The sequence below is a fragment of the Chrysochloris asiatica genome, unplaced genomic scaffold, assembly GCF_000296735.1.
Source record: "Chrysochloris asiatica unplaced genomic scaffold, ChrAsi1.0 scaffold00009, whole genome shotgun sequence".
Taxonomy (NCBI): Eukaryota; Metazoa; Chordata; class Mammalia; order Afrosoricida; family Chrysochloridae; genus Chrysochloris; species Chrysochloris asiatica.
Genome location: NW_006408527.1, coordinates 23,914,612 through 23,940,337, shown reverse-complemented (window position 1 = coordinate 23,940,337; position 25,726 = coordinate 23,914,612). Strand labels below are relative to the sequence as shown.

At 38.7% G+C, this 25,726-nt stretch overlaps 1 protein-coding gene and 1 pseudogene across 3 annotated transcripts; one reads left to right on the top strand and one right to left on the bottom strand.

Moving 5' to 3' along the window:
• Positions 1-18,929: 18,929 nt before the first annotated feature.
• On the bottom strand, positions 18,930-24,039 carry ZNF281 (zinc finger protein 281). 3 transcript variants are annotated; one of them, XM_006834164.1, is made up of 2 exons: positions 23,927-24,039; positions 18,930-23,704 (listed from the first exon to the last, which is right to left on the bottom strand). In XM_006834164.1, exon 2 carries the CDS (start codon positions 23,684-23,686, stop codon positions 21,014-21,016), a length of 2,673 nt encoding a protein of 890 aa, XP_006834227.1. In that variant the 5' UTR covers positions 23,687-23,704; positions 23,927-24,039; the 3' UTR covers positions 18,930-21,013. The 3 variants fall into 3 exon arrangements, with proteins under 3 accessions (XP_006834227.1, XP_006834226.1, XP_006834228.1); XM_006834163.1 differs by having other exon boundaries at positions 18,930-23,700; positions 23,927-24,033; XM_006834165.1 differs by lacking the exon at positions 23,927-24,039 and having other exon boundaries at positions 19,885-23,445; positions 23,554-23,686.
• Positions 23,992-25,726, top strand: part of LOC102819057 — a 170,234-nt pseudogene continuing 168,499 nt past the window's right edge.

Below are 25,726 nucleotides of genomic sequence, written 5' to 3'. Positions count from 1 at the left end.
GCAAACCATTATGGGGATGTTCTTCTCTGTCACATGGGGTAACTATGAGTTAGCACTGACTTGATGGAGTCCAATATAATTCAAAAACAGCTGCAACAGTACACTGACAGGGAATTGCCAGATTTAGAAGAGGGCATAGAACTAGGGATAGCATTTCTGACGCCAATTAGTTCTTTGCTCAAAACAGAGACTAGTTCAAAGATGTTTACTTGTGCTTCACTGATTATGTAAAGGTTTTTGACTGTGTAGATCATGACAAACTATGGATAACATTGTGAAGAATGGGTATTCTAGAACACGTAATTGTGCTCATGAGGAACCTATACAAATCAAGAGGCAATCTTTTGAAGAGAACAAGGGTATAATGCATGGTTTAAAATCCGGAAAGATGTGTGCAAGTGTTGTATATTTTCACCATACTTATTCATTCTGTATGCTGAGCAAATAAGTAGTTGAATTATATTAAAAAGAATGTGGCATCAGGATTGGAGGAAGACTCTTTAACAACCTGCGATATACAGATGATACAACTTTGTGTGCTGAAAGTGAAGGACTTAAAATACTTACTGCAGAAGATCAAAGACTACAGCCTTCAGTATGGATTATACCTCAAAGTAAAAACAAAACAAAACAAAACAAAAAAACAAAACCCCTCACAACTGGACCAATAAATAATTATGTTACATGTAGAAAGAATTGAAGTTATCAAAGACTTCATTTTGCTGGGATTCACCAATACTCATGAAAGCAGCAATCAAGAAACAATGACCATGCCTCTTTAAAGTGTTAGAGAACAAAGATGTCATTTTAAGGCCTAAGATGCATCTGACCCAAGCTACAGTATTTTCAGTCACCTCATATGCAGGTGAAAAGTTGTACAATGAATAAGAAGACCATAGATTGAGTTACGGTGCTGGAGAATACTAAAAGTATCATGGACTGTAAGAAGAAGAAACAAATCTGTGTTAGAAGCAGTCAGGATGTTCCTTAGAAGCCAGGATTGAAAGACTTCATCTCCATACTTCAGACATATTATCAGTCCCTTGAGAAGCACACCATGATTGGTAAAATGTCAGCAAAAAAGAGGAAGACTCCTAGTGAGATGGGCTGACACACTGTAGCAGCAATGGGCTCAAATGTAACAACTGTGAGGATGGCACAGGTCTAGGCAGTGTTTCATTCTGTCACAGCCAAGTCAACAGCACCTAACAAGAACACAACCAAAAGGTACGTTTGGCTAAGATGAAAAATAACTTGGCAAGGAGAAGGAGATCAGCGTGTAGAGGACTAATAAGTTGTTTGCTGATGCCAAGAATATGCCATTTCTCTCTACCTTACTTTCAGTTTCTAAGGCGAATGAGCTGCAACAAACACTATGTAAAGCTTTATGTTAATATGAAATCTTTACCATCATGCAATGATCATCTATATGCATTTTAGTCTTTATTGGGAGGCAACAGACTGAAATGTTTAACATTAAAAATATATTAAGCCTAGTTCCAACACTCATGGAAACAGCAGTCAAGAAATCAAAAGATGTATTGCATTAGGCAAATCTGTTGCACAAGACCTTTTTAAAGAGTTGAAGAGCAAAGATGTCAACTTGAGGACTAAGGTGCACCTGACCCAAGCCATGGTATTTTCAATAACCTCATATGTATGCGAAAGCTGAATAGTGAATAAGGAAGAACGTATAAGAACTGATGCTTTTGAGTTATGGTGTTGGAGAATATTGAAAGTGCCATGGGCTGCCAAAAGAACCAATATATCCATTCTGGAAGAAGTGCAGCCAGAGCGTTTCTTGGAGGCCAGGATGGCCAAACTTGGCCTCTCATACTTCAAAGACATATTGTCAGGAGGGACCAGACACTGGAAAAGATATCATGTTCAGTAAGGTAGAGGGTCAGAGAAAAAGAAGACCACCCTCAATGAGATGGACTGACCAAGTGGCAGCATAAATGGACTCAAGCGTGGCAACAGTAGTGAGGTTGGCCCAGAATTGGGCAGTGTTTCATTCTGTTGTGCATAAAGTTATTATGAGTTGGTATCGACTCAATGGCACCTAACAACAACAACAGTTTCTTATTACCATTAATAAATAAAAAATATTAATGAAAAATATATCTGATTTCAATACTAGATTAGCAAAAGCTTTCATTTCCACATTCTGTTTCACCATTTTTGTTAGATGCCATCAAGTTCATTGGGACTCGTAGTGAATCCGTGTACAACAAAACGAAACAGTGCCCGGTCCTATGCCATCTAATCGTTGCTATGCTTGAGGCCACTATTGCAGCCACTGTGCAATCCATTTTGTGCTGACCCTCTACTTTACCAAGCATGGTCCTTTTCTAGGGACTTGTACTGTAGGATAAGCATGGGACTACTTACTGTAAGATGGGCAGTTCACATCCACTAGTTGCTCCACTGGTAAAAGATGCCTTCTGCTCCCATGAGGATTTCGTCTCAGAAAATCCTATACAGGGTCGTTATGCATAGAAACTGACTCCACAGGAGTGGATTTGGTATTTGCTTTCTCCTGATAACATATCCAAAGTACCATCTTTGCTTCTAAGGAACATTCTGGCTGTACTTCAAAGACATATTTGTTTGTTCACCAACACCATAATTCAAATGCATCAATTCTTCTTCAGTCCTTCCTTATTTATTGTACACCTTTTGCATGCATATAAAGAAACTGTAAATACCACAGCTTTCTGCTTTTGTAAAGATTTACTGCCTCAAAAACCCTATACGTGAGCTGAAACCAACTCAGCACACAACTACCACTGCCACTACCCAGTCATAACAAGTAAATTACTACACCACAGATGGCCTCTTGGTCTATGTATAAGTAAGCATTCTGGAATTTCAATTCTTCACAATGTTATCTATAATTTATTATGATCCACATAGTCAAGTAACTTGGCACAGTCAATAAAAGACAAGTAAACATCTTTCTGGTATTCTCTGCTTTCAGCCCCAATCCATCTTACATCAGCAAGGACATCCTTCATTCCACGTCCTCTTCTGAATCCAGGTTAGATTTCTGGCAGTTCCTTGTTGATGCACTGCTACAAAAATTTTTGAATTATCTTTAGCAAAATCTTACTTGCCTTTAATAAGGAGCTCTGGTAGTGTAGTGGTTACAAATCAGGCTGCTAATCTCACGGTCAACAGCTCGAAACGACCAGCTGTTCCGCCGGAGAAAGATAAGGCTTTCTGCTCCCAAAAAGATTTACAGCCTCGGAAACCCTGCTGTACAGGGTCACTATGAATCGGAACCAACTCCACAGCATTTAACAACAACAACATATAATTAATAATGTTGCTTGTTGAAACACATCAATTGATATTCCATCAATTCCTGGATCCTTGTTTTGCGAATGCCTACAGTGCAGTTTGGACTTCTTCCTCTAATACTGTCAGTTCTTATTAGCTCCTGAAACAGTGGAACATTCACCAATTCCTTTTGGTATGGTGACTTTGTATTCCTTTCATCTTCGCTTGATGCTTCCTGCCTCATTCAATATTTGCTCATAAAATCTTACAATATTGCAACTCTAAGTTTGAATTTTTTTTCTTTAGTTCTTTCAGCTTGAGAAATGTTGAGCATGTTCTTCACTTTGGGCCTTTTAACTCCAGGTCTCTGCATATTTCATTATAATACTTTAGTCTTCTCAAGCCGCCCTTTGAGATCTTCTGTTCAGCTCTTTTACACCATCATTTCTTTCATTCACTTATGTTCAAGAGCAAGTTATAGACTCTCTTCTGACATCCATTTCTTGTTTTTGTTTACAAATTAGTTTTGAATAATAAAACAGAGGAAAGCAATGAGCTTAGTGCGTGGAGCTCTTTGATTGCAGCTCCGTCCAGTCAATGAATTTAGCATTTATAAACTCTTTCTACAACACCAGGATCACTTTGTACAACACAAGTTTTTTGGACACTCTGACAGCTGCAGTATATAGTGTAAGACCATGTGGGGGTTTTTTGTTTTGTTTTGTTTTAAAGCAAATATCCATTTATAATCTAGGGTTCTTTGCATTTTAGTTTTTCAGCTCATTTTGCAAAAATTCTTGCAAAAGAAGTAATTGGTTGGTCCTGCTACCCATTTATGTAAACTTCTAACATGTGAATAGTCATGAACTCTTTTTATAGCAAGACCTTTCTGAAATGGGTGCAATACTTGTAAGCTTGACCCAGTCCTTTTTATACCTCCAGCCCCGACGTCCCAAGGCAGCTACGAAAGATGGGCAGGCCAAGCCAGAGAACACCTAATTGCCTTTATTGGGCTCAGACCAGGAGGAGGCTGTGGAAATTGACAATCCCTGTGTGTTTATTGATCTTCATGTTTTCTCAGCCTGTTTCCATAGCCACATGAGTTGCTTTTCCTTCCTCTTCTCCTCCAGAGTGGCTGTAACTGCCTGCTACTTCCAGTCTACCTTATGGACTAGGCAGTCCAGGTAGGCAAACTTAGGCTTGGGCTTGAGGCATACAGCCTTGCTTTGTCATAGGGGACAGGATCCCACTGAACACACTGAGGTGATCCAGGGCAGCTTGGGCAGGTTTGGTCTTGTGAGGCCACAAGATGGGTTGGTGTTCATGTTTGCAGAAGGTCAAGTACTTCAATTTGTTTCTGAAGACGTTGCCAGAAATAATGATGCCCTCGCAACACACAACCACCACTTTCCAGCCCAGCAGCACTTGCTTGGCCACAATAGTGGTGAGGCAGCCTGAGATGGCCTCAGTCTGGGAGCACCAGGAAATGCACCTCCACCATTTTCAGCAGCTGACATCCATTTTTGTCTTTTCTTTCTTACCTGTCTTTTTTAATGACCTTCCACTTTCTTCATGTATGATGTCCTTTGTATCATACCACAACTCTTGTCGTCAGTGTTCAATGCATCAAAATTATTCTTGAGATGGTATCTAAATTCAGCTGGGATATAGTCAAGTTTATATTTTGGCTCTTGCAGATTTGCTCTAATTTTCTTTACCCTGAACTTGCAATATGAGCAACTGATGGTGTATATTCATCAGTCAGCCCCTGGCCTTATCTGACTGATGATACCGAGCTTCGTGACACCATCTGTATCCACGAATGGAGTTGATCTGATTCCTATGTGTTCCATCTGGTGAGGTCCGGTCCTGTGTATGGTTACCATTAATCTTGTTTGAAAAACCATATTTGCAATGAGTAAGTCGTTACTTTTGAGAACTTCTATCATGCGACCGCCAGTGTTCCTATCACCAAGGTCATATTTTCTGATTACTGACCTTTGTTTCCAACTTTCACATTCCATTCACCAGTAATTATTTGTCAACAATAGGATAATATCCTACATCTACAAGGAGGGCTATTAAAAAGACTATTATTCAAACTCATACAAGGAGCTCTGGTAGCATAGTGGGTTTTGAGTTGACTTCGACTGCTACCTGTAAGGTCAGCAGTTTGAATCTATCAGCTGCTCTTTTGGAGAAAAATGAGGCTTTCTGTGCCAATAAAAATTTACAGCCTCGGAAACCCTATACAGGGTCACTAGGAGTTGGAACCGACTCCACATCATCACTACCATCACCACTAATGCAAATTTACACACCTACAACTAATGGCCCACTGTCTTTTGTCAACCTGTAGTACTATGGTGGCTTGCGTGTTACTATGATGCTGGAAGCGATGCCACCAGTATTTTAAATACCAGCAGAATCACTCATGGTGGACAGGTTTCAGCAAAGATTCCAGATTAATACAGACTAGGAATGAGGCAGAACACTTCTGAATGGTTAGTCACAGAAAACCTTATGAAGAGCAACAGAATAGTATCAGATACAGTGCCAGAACAGGAAATCATTATGAATAGCAGAACATTGTCTGATACACTGCCGGACGATGAGCCCCTTAGGTTGAAAGACAATCAAAATATGACTGGGGAAAAACTGCCTCCTTAAAGTAGATTCATCATAATGATGTGAATGGAACAACACTTTCAAGACCTTTATTTGCTGATGGGGAGAAACTCAAATGAGGAGAAACTGTTGCAAATATCCATTAATAATGGGAATATGAACTGTATGGGGTATGAATCTAGGAAAATTATGACACTAAAAATGAAACGGAACACAAAGAGATCAATATTCTAGTATTCTAGGCATTAGTGAGGTGAACTGGACTGGTATTGGCTATTTTGAATCGATCAATGTTTTGGTTTACTATGCTAGGAATGAATTGAAAAGATATGGTGTCACATTCATCATCATTAAAAAAAAAAAAAAAATCAAGATCTTGAAGTACAATGCTGTCTGTGGTTCCTACCTATTATCCATACACCTACAAAGAAGTCCAGTTAATTCCATTGTTACTCAAACATATAAACCAACCACTAAAGCCAGTGAAAATTAAATTGAAGAATTCTACTAACGTCTTTGGTCTGAAATTGATCAAACATACAACCAAGATGCATTGATAATTATTCGTAATTGGAATATAAAAGTTGGAAACAAAAGGAGGAATCAGTAGTTGAAAAATATGACCTTGGTGAGAGAAATGATGCTGGAGATCACATGATATATATGTTGTTGTTGTTGTTGTTAAGTGCCGTCGAGTCAGTTCCGACCCATAGCGACCCTGTACAGGGTTTCCGAGGGTGTAAATCTTTACTGGAGTAGAAAGCCTCATCTTTCTCCCGCGGAGCTGCTGGTAGTTTCGAACCGCTGACCTTAAGGTTTGCAGCCCGATTCGTAACCACTACGCTATATATATATATATATATAGGATTGATAGAATTTTACAGACGAATGACTTACTTATTAAAAATACCTTTTTAAAACAACGTAATAGGTGACTATACACATGGACCTCACCAGCTGGTACATACAGGAAATAAATTAACCTTACCTAAAGGAAGAGATGGTTGTTGTTGTAATGATGTGCCATGGAGTCGGTTCTGACTCACAGCGACCCTATACAGGGTTTCCGAGGCTGTAAATCTTTACGGGAACACAAAGCCTCGTCTTTCTCCCGTGGAACAGCTGGTACTTTCAAACTGCTGACTGTGAGGTTCGCAGCCCGATTCGTAACCACTACACTACCAGAGCTCCTTAAGGGAAGAAAGATGGTAAAAAAGCTCAATATCATCATCCAAAACAAGGCCAAGGGTCAGCTGCGAAACATACTATCAATTGCTCTTATGCAAGTTCAGGCTGAAGCTAAAGAAAATTAAAACAAGTTCATGAGAGTCAAAATATGACCTTGAATAGATCCCACCTGAATTTAGAGACCGTCTCAAGAACAGATTTGATGCAGTAGACACTAATGACCAAAGGTGAGAAGGATTGTGGGATGACATCATGAACATCATAAAGTTAGAAAACAAAAGGTCATCAAAAAGTTAGGAAGTACAGAAAATAAAAATGGAAGTCAAAAAACTCTGAGCCTTAGCTAACAGAAGTATTGAAGAAGCAAGAGGGGTGCACAGAAGACAAAGTATTATAATGAAATGTGCAAAGACCTGGAATTAAAAAACCAAAAGGGAAGAACACGCTCAGCATTTTCTCAAGCCTCAACTTGAAATACTGAACGATTCTATGGGCAAATACTGAACGAGGCAGACAGCATCAAAAGAGGGAAAAACTACAAAGAGTCACTGTACCAAAAGGAAATGGTCAGTGTTCAACCATTTCAAGAAGCAGCTTATAATTAACAACCAACGATACTGAAGAAAGTTCAAGTTGCATTGAAGGCATTGGTGAAATAAAGGCTTCCGGAATTGACAGTATATTCATTGACATCTTTTAAGAAACTGACGCAGCACTGAAGGTGCTCACTCATCTATGCAAAAAATTTTGGAAGACAAGTTACCTTGCCAACAGACTGGGAAAGATCCATATTTGTGCCTATCCCAAAGAGAGGTGACAGAATGGAACGTGGAAATCATCAAACAATCAATCTATCATTAATATCACACACCAGTAAAATGTTGAAGGTAATTCAAAAACAGCTGCAACAGTACATCAACAGGGAGCAGCCAGATATTCAAGCCAGAATCACTAGAGGATGGACAAACAGATGGACCCAGGCCTAATGCAGAGAATACCGGAAAGATTTGACTGACTACCCAAAAGCTTTCAACAGTGTGGATCATGACAATCTATGGATAACAATGAGAAGCATGGATATTCCATAACACTTAATTGTGCTCATGAGCAACCTGTGCACAGAGGCAGTTGTTCAAATACAAGTGGATACTGAAAGGTTTAAACTCAAGAAAGGTGTGTGCCAGAGTTGAATTATCTCACCATACTTACTAAATCTGTATGCTGAGCAAATCATCCCAGAAGCTGGATTATAAAAAGACCATGGCATCAGGATTAGGGGAAGACTCATTAACAAACTGTGATATGCAGATGACACAACCTTGCATGCTGGAAGCAACGAGAACTTAAAATACTTACTGATGAAGAGCAAAAACCACAACCTTTAGTATGGATTGCACCCGAATACAAAATGAAAACAAAAATCCTCACAACTGGACCTATAAATTACATCATGATAAATGGAGAAAACAATGAAGTTGTTAAAGACCATTTTACTTGGATTCATAATCAACATTCATGGAATCAACAATCAAGAAATCAAGTAATGTCTTGATTTAGGCAAATCTGCGACAAAAGACCTCTTTAAAGTGTTAAAGAGCAGAGATACCAGCTTGAGGATTAAGTTGCACCTGAGCAAGCCACGCTATGTTATTTTCAATTACCTCATACACATGTGGAAGTTGGACAAATAAGGAAAACCGTAAAAGAATCTATGCTTTTAAATTATGATGGCGGAGAAGAACATTAAAAGTGCCACGGCTTGCCAGAAGAACAAACCAATCTGTCCAGGAAGACATACAGTCAGAATGCTCCTTAGAAGCCAGGATGGTAATACTTCTCTCAGACTTCTGACATGCTATCAGCAGGGACCAGGCCCTGGAAGGACATCATGCTACAGGTAAAATGGAGGATCAGAGATGAGATGAGTCCATATAGTGGTGGCAGCAATGACCTCAGGTATAACAGTTGTGAGAATGGCACAGGACCGGGTGGTAGTGGTGTGCCGTGGAGTCGGTTCCGACTCATAGCGACCCTGTAGGAGCTCTGGTAGCGTAGTGGTTACGAATCGGGCTGCGAACAGTAAGGTCAGCAGTTAGAAACTACGAGCGGTTCCGCGGGAGAAAGATGAGGCATTCTGCTCCCGTAAAGATCAACAGCCTCGGAAACCCTGTGCAGGGTCGCTATGAGTCGGAACCGACTCCACGGCACATAACAACAACAACATAGGGTTTCTGAGGCTGTAAATCTTTATGGGAGCAGAAAGCCTCCTCTATCTTCCTCAGAACAGCTGGTAGTTTCAATCTGCTGATCTTGAGGTTAGCAGCCTGACTCATAACCACTACACAGAACTGCCGTGTAGTGTTTAGTTTTCTTGTGTGCATAGTCACTTTAAGTAGGAAGCCACTCAATGGTATCTAACAGTAACCACCATCACCACCACTGGTAAAAATTGACAAATTTTACCAACTTCTGCAGTCTGAAATCGACCAAACACAAATAATAATCAAAATAATTACTGGTGCTTCAATGTTACTTAATGCAACACACACAACCTCTAAACTCAGTAGTCGGTAGATTAAGTAATTAAATGTTGTGAGATTGAAAGCAGGTATTAATAACGCAATACATTCCAAGTATAAGACCAGACAGACATCCTCCCAGTTATAATTTAGGTAGTAACATAATTGGAAAACAGGAACACTGAGTATTACTAATTTCCAGTGTATAAATTTACATACTAGAGCCTCTGGTAACAGTAAAATGCTCAATATATTTTAAATTACAAAAACAACCAACCAACCAAAAAGCTATTTGTTTAGTCCACTTCTGACTCAGCATCCTTTTTAAGGTAGAGTAGACTTGCCTGCTCTGCTCCATGGAGTTTACCGAGTTATTTCTACGGAAGCAGACTGCTTCATCTTCCACCTGGGAGCGGCTTGTGCTTTGAATGGCCAAGCTGTTGATTAGCCGCCAAGTGCTTAACCAGTGCTCCATGTATTATTGAATGCAACCAAAAAAATACCCACTGTCGAGCTGATCCTGATTCACACCCACCATGTGTGCGGTTTTCAGGGCTGTAAATCTTTACAGGAGCAGACAGCCTCCTCTTTCTCCCGCTATCAGCTAGAGGGTTTGAACTGCTGACCATGAGGTTAGCAGTCCAGTGCTTTTCCTACAGTGCCACACTAGGACTCCACCACAGCTCCTTGTTAAGAGCCATCGAATGGATTCCAACCCATAGTGACCCTGTATAGGGTTTCCAAGGAGCAGCTGGTGAACTTACTGCATGCAAAAGGCAGGTCTAAATTAAATTATCAAAGTAAAAATATAAAATTATCAAAATTTCATCATCCGTTCATTAAAATTCTAAGACATCCCTTTCCCAAAGTATAACCTAAGTATAATTTTCTTGTTTAATTCTTTTTAATATATTGAAATGATAATTTTAGGATAATTAACTCCATGTTTACAAATTAAGTACTTCGTATCTGTAAAATATGTAGCTTTTACCTTTTAGTGGATAAGCACAAGGAGTCCTGGTGTGGCGCTGTAGAACAACCCAGTGTCAGTGGCTTAAATATCCCAGTTCGCTCTCCAGGAACCCTAGACATGGTTGCTTAACAATAGGATAAGCACTGGACTGCTAACAAGGTTGCGGGTTTAAATCCTCCAGCTGCTCTTCGGAAACACTACAGAAGGTTACTGAGTTGAAACCATCCATAGCGCTAACAAATGAAAATTTTTATTTTGCTTAAAAAAATATTAAGTGCTATCAAGCTGATTCAGACTCAGTGACACTGTATAGGGTTTTAGGAGCGACTGACGGGTCTGAACTGCCAAGCTTGTAGTTAGTAATCTAGTGTTTACCGTACGACACTAAACCTAAGCAACTGTTGCTGTCCTGTATTTAAAAAGTGTTATTGTAATGTAAGCTCTGGTAGCGTAGTGGTTACGAATCGGGCTGTGAACCTTAAGGCCAACAGTTGGAAACTACCAGCTGTTCCACGGGAGAAAGATGAGGCATTCTGCTCCCGTAAGGATTTACAGCCTCGGAAACCCTGTACAGGGTCGCTATGGGTCGAAACCGACTCGACGGCACTTAACAACAACATTGTAATGCTTTCACTTACATATACTCCACACTTCACTTCCTGAAAATCTTAGTGGTCACTCTCGAAGTATAGAGAAACTGGATACATACCTTATAACTTACGTGAACAGGAATTCCAAAACTAATATCCATTCTGTGAAATCCAATTTTCTGGGCATGTTTATCAGAAATAACCTTCAAAATTGAAATCACGTCTAGCAGTGGTTTCCTTCATATTTATAGACTAAATTTCTTTCCTCGTCACAATCTTAATAGCGCTAAACATATTAATTTTATTTATTGCTGAGCAATGTCCCCACCATCTGCTCTTGCTAGTATTCTGAATATATCTTACTTTCTTTTAAAATACATTCAGCTCCCAGCAATGTGTTGAGTATTTTATTATAAAGAAAATACATGACAAACAGAATAAAGTGGAAAGAATGTTCATCTAAATAATCATCTATACATAGTCTTCTACACAAAACTCACTAACTACACTATGGAAGGCAATTCTACATATATTTTTCATTTCTGCTTTTACATTCATCTGCCAAAATTCCAACTGATATTTTAGTACTGAACATTCTTAACAAACAGTACTTTCAGACGGTTCAAAATGTTTTTGTGTTTTAAGTCCAGATGGATTACTGGTTCAGTGAATAGCTGGTAAATGATTCAATGCAATCCAGGATGTCTTATTAAATGATAAAATGCATGTTATTTTTGGTTTGGAAATCAGAAAAATAATTTCCATCATTAAATATCAGAGAAGCCTTGACATTTTTATAACTATACATCCAATTCCATACAACTCCTACCTACATACTATATGTGGTTTGAATTACATATGCAGATGAAGTGATTCAATTTAAAAATAAAGACTGTTTTCCAGAATTCTTTCTTTACCATAGTTAACTAAAAATGAAAACGTTACCTTCTTTGTGTTTTAAGTCAATTGTTCATGAAAGTATTCTTTACAAATTGAGTTTAGAGAATTTCAAAATGTTGACAGCTTCAAGAAAACAAATTTAAATTTTCTTATAAGAAATCAAAGGAGCTGTGGTAGCATAGTGGTTATGAAGCGGGTTGCGAATCTTAAGGTCAGCAGTTTGAATCTACCAGCCATTCCACAGGAGAAAGATGAGGCTTTCTGCTCCCGTACAGATGTACAGCCTCGGAAACACTCTATAGGTTCGCTATGAGTCGGAACCGACTTCACCGCACATAACCATATTAGAAATAAGGATTCCTGGTGTGGCACCGTGGGCTAATGCACTGGACTGTAAAGTCTCTTTGAATTACAAGGTCGCTGGTTTAAGCTCACCAGCTAGCTGCTCTTTGGACGCCCTATATAAGGTCACTACTGGTCAGAATCAGTTCAATGGTACTTTTAACATTACAAATAAGGAATCCTGGTGTGATATGGTGGGATAAAACTCTGAACCACAAGGTCAGTTTGAACCACAAGGTTGGTGGTTCAAACTCACCAGCCACTTCTTGGAAACCCTATACAGGGTCGCTATGTGTCGGAACCAACTTGATGGCACACAACAATAATTAGAAGCAAACTATTAATGTGCATTCAAGACTAATAAATGTCTCCTAAATACTCTTTTCTAGGGCAAATACACTACTATTAGCAGCACAAATACTATAAACCATTTATTAATATTCCTTTTCTCTCCTCCCCAAGTATCTTCTAGTATTAGAGGTTTAATAAAATGATAATGAAGAAAATGATAAACTGCAATTCTCTACTCACTCTGCCAGGCCACTCTAGAAATCTCTCCCAATCATATTTTAATTTATTCTTATGACTTACATTTACCACAGTAACCCATTAAGAACTTTTATCAGTTTACCACTGAATCTTCCAAATACACCTAATGCAAATCTTTTAAGTTTTAAAAAAACTTTTATGATCATGCTGAATTTTTCTATTAATAAGATCCCTTCCCTTATCATTAACATAATAGTTCTTCCTTCCCTTTTAAAGAAAAATCTGTCACAAGAGTTGTAATACATTGTTTCTTATACCACTTTCAACATTTATAGGCTTTAGAAATATATATATATATTTCCTCCATCATGAAGCATCTATTTTTTTATTAGAAAACAAGTAGTAATTTTAAGTTAGAATTGGATGGTGCCAGATTATCCTTGAAATTTTTCTAAACTGTACCTTTAAGAAATCAGCTAAGTAACAACATAAACACCCTTTAAGAATATATACAGCTGACTATCCTAAAACTGACCTAGTATCTTGTTGCTGAGTAAGTGCCAGAGTTGGTTCCGACTCATAGAGAACCCATGTAGGGTTTCCGAGGAGCGGCTGGTGAGTTTGAACTACCAACTTTGCGAATCAAAGCGACCTTCTGGTCTTGTGCCAAAATATGTTTGGAACTTCTACTGCTCTGTCCCACAAAGAAACAAAATTCTACAGTAATTTACCTTTAAAACATAGTCCTTAACACACTAACACAATTTTAAGATACTCATCGAAACTTATAATGAAAGTAGAAAGCAGTACAAGATCAATTTTTCAAAAATATTTAAAATCATGTACGTAGCACTATGAACTTGTTCTGTTTTCTAATGTATTGTTTCTAGTTGTGGTTAAGTGCTGTCTAATCGGTTCCAACTCATAGCAACCCAGAACTTAACGCTGTCCAGTGGCTACACCATCCTCACAATTTTCTGTTTGAGCCCATTGTTGATGCCACTGTGTCAAAACATCTTCCTCTTTTTCACTGACCCACTTTACCAAGCAGGATGTCCTTCTCCAGGGACTGGTCCTTCTTGACATGTCCAAAGCACATGAGATGAAGTTTGGCCATGCTTGCTTCTAAGGAACATCTAGCTGTACTTCTTTCAAGATAGATTTGCTTGTTCTTCTGCAGTCCATGATACTTTCAATATTCATCACTAGTACCATAATTCAAATTCATCAATTCTTCTACAGTCTTCCTTAATCATTGTCCAACTTTCACATGCATATGAAGTAATTGAAAATATTATTACAGAACAGAATTTATATAGTGGGTCTATTATATGCAGACATTTTCATAGTAAATTTTATTCCTGAGCTGTATCTACTTGCAAGATGTAAATTTCAGGTCTCAGTTTGTCTTTGAATCTACATTAAGCACTTGTGTTTTGGATCACTAAGAAACTGTAGCGTCTTCCCAGTTTCAGAAGATCTCTTTCCAGTTCCACCACTAAATGAAAGGGATCAAGGTCAAGGGTTGTCTATCCATGGAGACCACAATGAAAACCCATTTCCAGTTCTCATTATCTTCCAAAAAGAAGGAACTCTCTCTTTCAGCTGTTTGCATTTGGCTTCCTTGTAGGAAGCGCCTAGTTTATGTGCAACCAAACATGAGAGTTATATTCCTGATCTTGTTATTCAATTTTGCAATCCCCTCATAAAAATAAAAGTGAAAATGTCATTTCCAGATTACAAAAATTGCATTTATCCCAAAACTTACGATGAACACTTTAGCTCTCAACTAAACATTAACTTTTCTAATAGAAAATGCTTATAAAACACGATTATCTGATGTAGGATAAGCATATGACCTAGTCCTAAATGAAAATTTAACAAGACTTTTCAAAATAAATACTTGAAAATAATTAAGGGTTTTCAACTTGTTAAAACCAATCAACTTTACCTTTGTCATAATATAGTACACATTTTTACACACTGTACTTAAGAGAATTTCTTTTTTGAGGGGTTGGAGGAAGGTGGATGCAAAGCTTTTAATTCCTTACTTCTATAATTATTTGGTCACATATAGCAATGATTTTGATTAAAATAGTTTTTGGTAAGGAAGAAGTTATTTAAAATTTTCAACAATCAATGGAATCTGTAGACTTTAATCAACTATTAAGAAAAAAGATTTAATATACAAAGATTAGCCATCTTGTTACTAGATTGAAATGTAAACAGAAGTTCACCACGCTTGTCTGCTAAGAGTTATTTATTAATTATTCCACAATAATACTAAGGTTCATATCAAAACAAAGTACCAAAAGAAGGCTGAACTGAAAGAATGATAAAAGCAGCATGAAGTTTTTCAGCCAAAGATCCCCTTTACTCTTCTACTTACTTAAATACTCCAGGACCTCTGTCAATATTGGAATACATTTCATAGGCTCCATTTTCTTTAAAATCGATTTCCTTTTCTTCGTCATTGTAAAACATCCCGTACCTTCTATAATACTCCACCTCTGCTCATTACTGTTTTATTTCCCTAACACAGAAAACATTTTCTCCTTTGGGGTATAAGGTCCAATTTTTCTCCAGCTTTTTACCAAAAACCCAGACCCACTGCTATCAAGTCGATTATGACTCATTGTCACCCTATATTGATACCCAGAGGTATCTATAGTAACACAAAGCATGCTTTATAAGACTTATCTTGCACAGTAAATTTCAACCTACACATTGTGATTTAGTATAGTATAGTCACAATGCTAAAAATATATATACTCATTATTACTGCTCAGTAAAAATGCTCAGTAATACTCATTAAAAAGGTCTGGGTTGGCATGGGTTTTCTTTCATTTTTGCCAGTAGTTATGTGATAGGCTACTTTTGTGCAACTGAAGAGCCAGAGGAGTTGACTGTAGTTATTGTACACTGTAACACATTTCTTTGTTAATGGAAAATACTAAACCATTGTTAAGTCTAGCATCTGTATGGTACTTATTAATTATCAGATGAGAAACTGCAAAGAATTAAATTCTATTTAACTCGTTATTTGACCAGCTTATCATAAAACTCTAGAGCTTTAAATAACTTAAGTATGTTCCATAAATGCTGAATTACTGATGAAATTTTTAACTACCTTTAATACATATGCCTTTTGTAAAAGTTTAGGCAGACTCTTTGTTTGTACAATTACATTTCAATATTTAGGCAGTCTTTTAAGGCATGGATTCTTAACCAGGTCCATAGATTTAAAACATTCCTAGTTGGACAGGCCTTAAGAACATGTAAATTGGCTTATATATTTTCTTGTGCAGATATAATTTTGCTCTGAGGGGCAAGGTGGTAGAGATTTTATCATCAGTCACCTATAGAATCTATAACCTCCAAAATGCCAAGCAGAACTTGCAAAGATTCATCACAATTTTAAATAGAATTTTGCTTATACGGTCACACTCAAATAGTCTTTTTTTTTTAAAGGCAAAAAAAGCAGAAATAATTAAAAAGCGTTTGCTTCCTGCATGATAATAATCTCTCTTAAAATATACCGACAGCTCACACAGACTTTTATTTTTTAAGATGTTCTTGATGAGGGGTAGCTGTTGTTAAGTGGGGCCAAGTCAGAGGTCCTGAATAGTTCCCTTGGAACGGCTGGTGGGTTTGAACCTCTAATCTTGTTGTTAGCAATCCAGTGCTTATTCTATAGCGTCACAAATGACAGTGACAAGAACCGGTCTGCTAGCATTAGCATATGCTAATTTAGAAGAACAAATGAGTAAGGACATTAAAAATATAACAAGTGTAAATGATTAGCACAACATTTTTGAGGCTTCCTGAGTCATCAGCAACTCTTTTATCATCTCACAGAAAGTACAAAACAGATTGGTAAACAGGCCACTAATCTCTCATGTATAAAAAGGGATTCCATAAAATGTTCTGGAACATTACTAACATAATCTCATGCAACATGATGCATGGATCCTATAATAGAACTAACAAAGGAGTATTGCATCACATTTAAAACAAAATCCTGTCATTATGTATCACAGAATACATGAAGACCATATAACTCAGAAAATAACAGTCTTCAGATATGCATTTAACTCTAAAAACAGAACCCTGAAGTTCAGAAGCTAAATTCTTTGAGATGAAGGTATTCAGTTAAATAAAAGCCTATGAATCTGAAGCTAAGGACATTATGTCAAGACGAGGTTATACCACTGAAGCTGTCACCCAGCTTAGGTTTAAATGCAAAAAAGTATAAAATGTCAGAAACCAGGAATGAATAAAGAGTTTACCTCTCAGCTCATTAGTGTAACACACCAAACCCAAACCCACTGCCATTGAATCCATGCCAATTTACAACCACTATGTATAGGGTTTTTGAGGCTGTAAATCTTTACAGGAGCAGAGAGGCTCATGGGTTTGAACTGTCAACTTTGCAGTTAGCAGTCCAGTAATTATCCTATAGCAGCACTACAAATATAACTAAATCTGAGGGTGAAATATTTGCAATGAAAAACATAGCATTTAAAACTGTAATGCAACTACAATTTTCCCCACACATCTCTAGTCTCATTATTGAATTACCTCACAAATTACTGACCAGTGACTGTTATGGTATTATAGGTTCAGCACTGGACTGCGAACCAAAAAGATCGGCAGCTCAAACCCACCAGCAGCTGCTCGGAAACCCTTTATAGGGTCACTATGAGTCGGGACCAACTTGAAGGCACCTAAGAGCAACTGCTAAACTGTTGTGTGGTCCTTAACCTGAATTTACAGCCACACAAAATTTGCAGAAATCCAAAACATGGTTCCTAACCTATGCTAAATGTCTTGAAGTTTAAAATGACCATATTCAGATACAGACATGCCAAAGGATCAAAAAAAATTAAAAAGGCAGGGAGGGTAAAGGAAAAACACCCAACATTAATCTACAAAAACTAATCTAGAGAGAAAAAAAAAATCTGTACAGAGAAATCAAATCGGACCTCAACAAAGAACCTGTGAAAATTCAGCTTAACGCTCTTAATTTCAAGACAATGATAAAATTGAGGGAATAACCTTGACCAAGAAGTAATTCATTTACATTATCTAATCATATGGGCCCACAAGTAGAGACCCCTACATAGAGAAATCCATGCTATTATGCTTAATTATTTTCATATTTTCTTATACATCCATATACCAAACCAAAGTACCAAAAGAAAGCTTATCAAAGATTCAAAGACCTATTTTAGCTTTCATATTTTTATTCCTAATACCTTATCATTTGTAACCAAACTTCAAAGCAATTTTCTCATGATCTTACATTTTGTCCTGTATCTTATTTACTAACTTTTCAAACACCTTTCCTCTATCAATATTTATATGCTTTAGTAATTTCCTTCTAATATCTATATGCTCAGCTTTACCATTACTATGATTGAATACTACTAAAAATGCTCACTCATGAGCACTTTAGTGACATACCATTATTACCACCTTTTGGAGGCAAAAGGATGCACCTACAACCAAGATATTAGAATCTGATTTCAAATAAAGCCTCAATAAATATATAATCTCTGGAGTAATATTTAGGTTGGCCAGCTGGATTTTAATAAAACATGCTTTTATTTACATAATATTAAATCTCTATCCTTCCATATTATAGGATAAGCACCGGGCTGAGAACCACAATGTTGGCGGTTCAAGACCACCAGCCTCTCTCAGTGGGGAAAAGGATGAGGCTTTCTGCTCTTGCAAATATTAAAAAAAAAAAGCCTGAGAAACCCTCTAAAGGGATGCCATGACTCGGAAACAACTCGATGGCACTAACAACAAACAACAACAAAACTCAAACACCAAGAGACTATGCTCCTAGTTTTCAAATAGAATATTTAAGTTTGGGTTTTAAAAAAAAAAGGAATAAAACTACAAGTTCCAAAGTGCAGGTTATACCATTCATGTGAATATTTAATGAAATGTAGTTAATAGGAACATCTGACAGCTGTGACTGGATATTAAGTGATATCTCCTTTCTTCAATTTTGTGATTAACAGGACTTTTATTGGTAGTAAACTAGAGCAAACAATCAGAATAATACATATGCAGTATTTAGTACACACAATAAAAATTAAAAGAAATTAAAAACCTGTATAAAACAAAAAACTGGAGAAAAATCATACAGCTTAAGTGATAACAGTGGTAAAATCCTCTCCATCCTTTGATTACAGCTTTGATTTTGTACCCAGCAGAACTTACCGCACTTACCAAAGTCAGAAACACACACGTTTCAGGACTGAGTATATTTAAGAGGATTAAATACATTTTCTAAGAACCTTGCAATGACAAATAGGCGACTCTAGTTGATAAAGAAGACTTAAAGGAGAAAAGTGGGGAAAGGAAATTAACTAGTATTTTGTAACCATTTTTTTTTTTTTTTAATAATTTCTTATCTTTCCAAACACTGCTTTCATAACAGAAGTGTTTTACACTTGCACAATATTAATTACTTTATTATACATGGAAGCCTGTGGTAGGCTGATTACACAATAAGACTGCAAACAACCAGCGGTACTTTTCTGACGTCAGAAGAGTACATAAGACTGAAACATCACCAAAAGTACATAAAAAACTCATCAGCATAAACATCAAAGTACATTAAAAAATATAATCAGAAAAAAAATACAATTGCTAAAAAGTGGTTTAGAGCAGAGCCACTGCCTATCAGTAGCTTCAAATGGCAATTAGCGTTCGTAGCAAGTTTCGATGACTTTACAAGACCCATGTACAATACTGACTAATGTACCCTTTAAAAATGTACATCAAAGGTTGCAATTTCAGAGGTTCTGATGTCATAACTATATGTAGACACACTCTTATCCTTCACACTTGCTATGTCACCAGTTGTAAATTACAACCTTATTAATAGCTATAGCTCTGAATATGTAGGGTTTTATTATACATGGAAATTTATATGGGATTTGTTTAAAAAGGGGTGGGGGTGTTTAACCTATTCAGTATTTAGATGCCATAAGGCATATAAAATGCATAATGAATTATCAGAATGTAAATCATTTAAAAATTTTAAACTATCAAGATGAGAGAACAAGGAAGGCCCAGAACTCCAAGAACAGAACAGAACGAGAACCAAAAACAGGAGAAGTGGAGGCGAAAGTATAGACGAGAGCAATATTTTAGGCCATGTATAATAAATAATGGATTCCCCAAATTGTAATGAATTATATAATCCCAACTTGGGGTCTAATACTGGAACCAACCAACCACTTGGGTTTCAACACTGTACTAGATGTCAGTAGAATTTCATAATGGAATACAGCCTTGCTACAATTGGGATAAGGGGAGGTTGCTTTTTTCATCTTTTTATAGTAAAGCTATCATTCCAGGGTTTGATCAAAGATCCAAGAATATTTGTTCTACCAGGCTGGAATGAATGTGGTTTGGAAGTTCAGAATACAATTAAAAGCTGCAACAAAATATAGGTAGCCAACATCTCAGAATTTTGGATCAGCCCAGATGGAGATAGCAATTTGAAATGTTTTCGATCCCTTAAATGATGAAATGTATTATCTTATCAGCCCAGACAGAGCAATTTGAAATGTTTTCGATCCCTTACTTAAATGATGAAAATGTATATCATACTATCTGTAAATTGTATATTCCATTAGAGTGATAACGTACAGAATTCCCATGCGTTATTACACTTTCCTGAGAGTAAAGCAATTAGAATAATATTAATCCTAGCAACGAAGTTTTTTTTCTTTTTTGTTTTGTTTTTTGTTTTTTTTTCCCTAGGTTTTTTCTCTTTTTCTTTTTTTGCATTTAAAACTTTTGGGCTATTCCCTGACAATCTATACATGTAAATTTGATTGCTAAACATTTGTCACTTTGAATGTCAAACTATTTTTAATCTATTGATTTTGATTAAAAATCATAATACAAACAGAGCTAAAATCACGCTAACAAAATAAACTAAATATGAAAAGTTGCATTGAAAGGGCATTACATTATTCTTAATAGGATCGTGTAGAAACATTCCAATGGCAGTGTTCTCAAAATAAAACAAAATTACATCAGAAGACCCCAGCCTGGTCACTTTTGGGACCTTACCTGTAACTTTGGCTGGTGGGTGTCTTTACTCTTGTACTACATGGCTCACTTACATCAGACATCATATTTGTATACCCTGAGAAATCTGATACTGAAGTCCTTACTCTATGGTCCACTTCTCCGTTAGAGTTAGTGATAAAGGTCATTGGCACCCTGCTGCCCGACTTAAACTGAGAACCAAATGCTTGTGCAAAGTTCTCAATCTGGTACGTTGTTCTAGGCTCTATGTCTTTCTGAGGATCTATCTGGCTAGCTAACTCCTGAGATGGAATCTGAAAGCTTGTTGAAGACTCTAAGTTTTTCTGTTGTTCCTTCTGGCTAGTCAGTTTCTGAGATGAGGACTGGAAGGCTGAAGTCTCTAAGTTCTTCTGAGAATCTATCAGGTCATCTAGCTCCTGGGAAGGTGTCAACTGCTGATGTGTAGCATCCAAAGCAGATAAATAAAGACCTGGTTGAGATCCAAACAACATCCCAAAAGGTGGCTTTGGCAATGAAGATGGCAACACTGAGGTAACAGACTGGCCGAAACCACACTCCAAAGGAGATGTAGTGTATATCTGTTTTTCTGGAAATAAAGTGTGGTTGTGGAGAGGTGAAGACAAGCTGACAAACTGGAAACTGGGTGCAAGAGTAAAACCTGCATTATTAGATTTTTCAAAAGCCTGTTGGAGGTATTTGGAGTATTCTTGCAACATGCTTGCTTTATCATTTGAAGGTGTTTGGGTGCCTGGGCTCAAATTTTCTTCTGGAACCAAATCTGAATGCTCTCCTGAGGTGTGTAAATCCACTCGTGGCTCCGTTATATTGAAAGGATCCTCCTTCTGGCTTTCTGGTTTGTTAGAATATTGATCCAAAATACTCTGTAAAACCTCATCAGGAATTCCAGACTTGTCATGACAAGACTTAATTTCTGCATTTAGAGTTGAAGAGTCAATAAGTGACAATGGTGCCTCATTGTCCAAAACACTGACACCTGCAGACTGAATGACAGACTGCTGGGAGACCATGTGTCCAACATTTATAGAAAAGGCACTGTTGCTGCTGGCAGTTGGCAAATATCTTCTTTTCTTTGAAAACTGGATGGCATCATCATAATTACTACTTATCTGACCTTGTTTGCCACTTGTACTTTGGAGAAGACTAATGGTCTCCACACTATTATTTGATACTAAGCCAAGTGAGCCACTTGGTTTCCCAGACAAGGATTTCTGTCCAACTATGTCTGGTAATGGTGACACGAAATTAAGGTAGTTTTTGTCTGTATTCTTTCTGCTTCCTTTTTTAAAGATCACTTTTGGCACCCTTTTCTGTAATTCATCTATACCAGTGCCAATTATGCCTCCACTGGAAGACACAGTAGGCATGTCTACAGAATAACTCTGCATGTTTATATTATTTGAAATTTGTGATTCGTTTGTTTTACCAGTCTTATGTTCCTTATTTTCAATTGCTATGCTTTTTGACTTTGTTTTCCTCCTCGAAGAACTTGTATTTCCCTGAGACAACACAGCCAGATTACCCATATTGTTATGGTTTGATGACCCAGGTTCTGCACTAGCTGCTCCTTTAGCTATGGCTTCACCACAGGTGCGCCTGTGCTTCAATAATCTATCAGTCCTGGAAAAATACTGTTGGCAAGTGTCACATTTGTATGGCTTTTCTCCACTATGTGTCCTCTTGTGTCTTTCCATATGGTACTTCTGAATAAACTTCATGCTGCACTGATCACAGCCAAATGGCTTCTCTCTACTATGAATTTTCTCATGTCTCTGCAACAGGTATTTCTGAATGAAACCCATGCTACACTGGCTGCACTGGAAAGGTCTCTCTCCTGTATGAATGAGGACATGTCTCCGCAGGTGATAGGAGCTTCGGAAAGCAGCACTGCAGTGATCACAGATATGAGGTTTCTGACTTGGGGAGAGGATGGCACCTTCTCCATCTCCAACCAAAGGTTTGGAAGATGCACTTGGCTTCCTCTTGGCTTTGATTCCCTGAGATTCTGGCTTTGGCCTTTTTGCCTTTTTGACATTAGTGTCCTGCTTTGGCTCCTCATTGCCAAGGTGGTCGTCAGTCCTGCCACTGCTGCTGAGTAACACGTCTCGATGGTGCTGGGCTGGTTGCTGCTGGGCATGCTGGTGGAGAATGCTGAGGTCCTGGATGACGCCGTGGCTCCCCACTTCCCCGCCTCCTAGGCCTGCAGATCGCTCTTCAGCCCCAGCAAACAGCCCTCCAAAGTGGTGGTGGTGATGGTGGTGGTGGGACTGCTGCTCCTCAGGATCTGTCGGTTTCTCTTGTTTGATGCTAACCAAAGACTGCAAGAATCCCCAGGAGGTCCTCTGCGAGGGGAAGGCCGCGGCTGACGCGGCCGGCTCCTTCTTGAAAGTCATGTCCGGGGCTGGCGGAGGGGGGGGCTCAGCGGCCGGGGTTGCGGAGGTAGAGGAGGATAACACGCACTGCGGGGGAGGGGCGGCCGACCCCGCCGGCCGGGTAAAGCTGGTGACCGGGGGAAGCCGGTGGTTGAACATAACCATACCCTGGGGAAAGGTGGGTTCCATCTCTGCCCTCCTGCTGCTGCCGCCGCCGCTACCACCACGGCCGCCGGAGCCGCTACCACCGCTACTGCCGGTACCACCGCCGCCACTCAGGAACCCGCTGCCGATTTTCATACCCCGGAGGAGGCCTGGCTGAGAAAAGGAGGAGGAAGAGGGAAGAGGAAGGAAAGGAGGTGGAACCGGGCCCCGGGCCGGGACCACCGCAGCACTCAGGACCCCGCCGCGCCGCCGCCCAGATCGCAACGCGCCCAGCACTAATTCTCAGCCCAGCCGCCTCCGGCACCCGCACGCAAGGTACTGAGGCTCTTCCCCGGGACTCGCCCTCTCCCTCCCGGGTTCCCCGGCAACACTTACGGGTCCCGCTGCCGCCGCAGCCGCCGTCGCCTCCAGTTAATAAAAATAACGCCGTCCTCTCCACAATGGAATTAAAAGCCTCTCCTGTACTGCGCAGCCGCGGCGCGGTGTCTGCTGGGAACTCCTCGACCCGGCCAGAGGGGAGCTCTGCGGAGTCAGGGCGCTTGCGCTGCAGCTTCCGCCCGGCCTGCCTGTCAATCACTGGGGCGGTTGGTCAGAGGGGTGGCCCATGGCAGGATAGGCTGGGGTTTGGAGTCCCTCTAGTGAGGGGTTTCTGAGGAGGTTAGGCGTGGCTGACCGGCTGTATTGGAGAAGATGAAAGTGGTGGGGGTCTTTAGAGGGGAATAGTCTCAGGAGGTGGAACCCAGGGGGCGGGAAGTTACGGTGCACTGTATTGCAGCGTGGCGTGGGAGCTGCAGAGGAAAAGACTGGAGATGATGGGGTAAAATGAGGACTGAAAGCTAGGACTTTCTGCACTTTACAGTTTGCAATCCAGGTATTGAATCAAAAAAAACCCACATGAAGCAGATCAGATCACTTAGGTCACTTTTGATTATAAACTATACCTAAATCATTAAACGTCAGATGTTCAACATTTGTTAAAACTTTTGGAAACACCTTATTAATGGGTGCATATTTTTTGTATTTATAGGAGGAGACTTTGAAACCGCAACAGAGGTGCCACTGCAGAAAAAAAAAAAAAAAAAAAATTGTCATACGGCCAACCTACCTGAAGGCTACTGGAAAAGGAAACCGCGTGTAATCCAGGTGCAGCAGCCCTGTAAAACACACCCACACACATACTTCATCACCATCAGATGTTATTTAAATGTCCACATACCTTCGCAGTCTGTGCTAATGAGTTTGTTTGCCACGTTATATTGCTGCTGGCTTATTATATTTGTGAAAGATTGACCGCCAGGCCTTCAAAGATCTCCACTAGAATCCATTCTCTCCTCCAGTATAATTGTGCAAAATTATGCATTCTTTCTCTTAAAGGAAAATTGCAAAGTAAAATCTTGACAGCAATGTCAGACCAACAAAAATGAAACTAACGAATACATTTAGTACCAGATCTGCTCCTGTAAAGATTTATAGTCTCAGAAACCCAAAGAGGCAGTTCTACTCTGTACATTGTTGTTATTAAGTGCCGTCCAGTTGGTTCCGACCCATAGCGACCCTGTATACGGTTTCCGAGGAGTGACTGGTGAGCTTGAACCACCCACATTAGGGTCATTATAAGTCAGAATGGATTCAGTGGCGATGGATTTTGGATTTTAACGCATTTAAAGCACTCACACACATGTTAAAGCATGTAAAAATTTAAATCAACAAAGTTCCTAATGAAGCGCATTTATAAAGCACAGAATATTTTTAGTAAGAGAACTAGAATTTGATGATAGTTTATGCAGTGTATTTTTCTTAATGAAAATGCAAGTATTTTCTCATAATATTTCTAGCTAAATAATTTCTCTTAGGAATTTAACAATTGAAATCTTTATGATTACTGATTAGCATAGAATTCTCTGAGTCTACCTCAAAAGCTTAAAAGACTATTTCATAAACATTTTGAGTTAAAAATCAGTGCTTTCCTAACTCCATGCAAAGACTTATGAACATTTTGCCACTTACACTGTAATACTTTAATACTGTCAAGTATAGCTAAGTGTTAACAGACAGACTGAAAATTCAAAAACTTAAGGCAGAGGTAAAATATTAGTCAATGCTTATGAGAAATGAGGCTGTCCCGTTATTCAGGGTGTCAGTGTTTAATAGTAAGCTAAGATGCATATAAGCTAG

What these genes read in the sequence shown, in the direction of transcription:
- ZNF281 (XM_006834164.1), bottom strand. Translation starts at nt 23,686, where the DNA reads ATGAAAATCGGCAGCGGGTTCCTGAGTGGCGGCGGTGGTACCGGCAGT.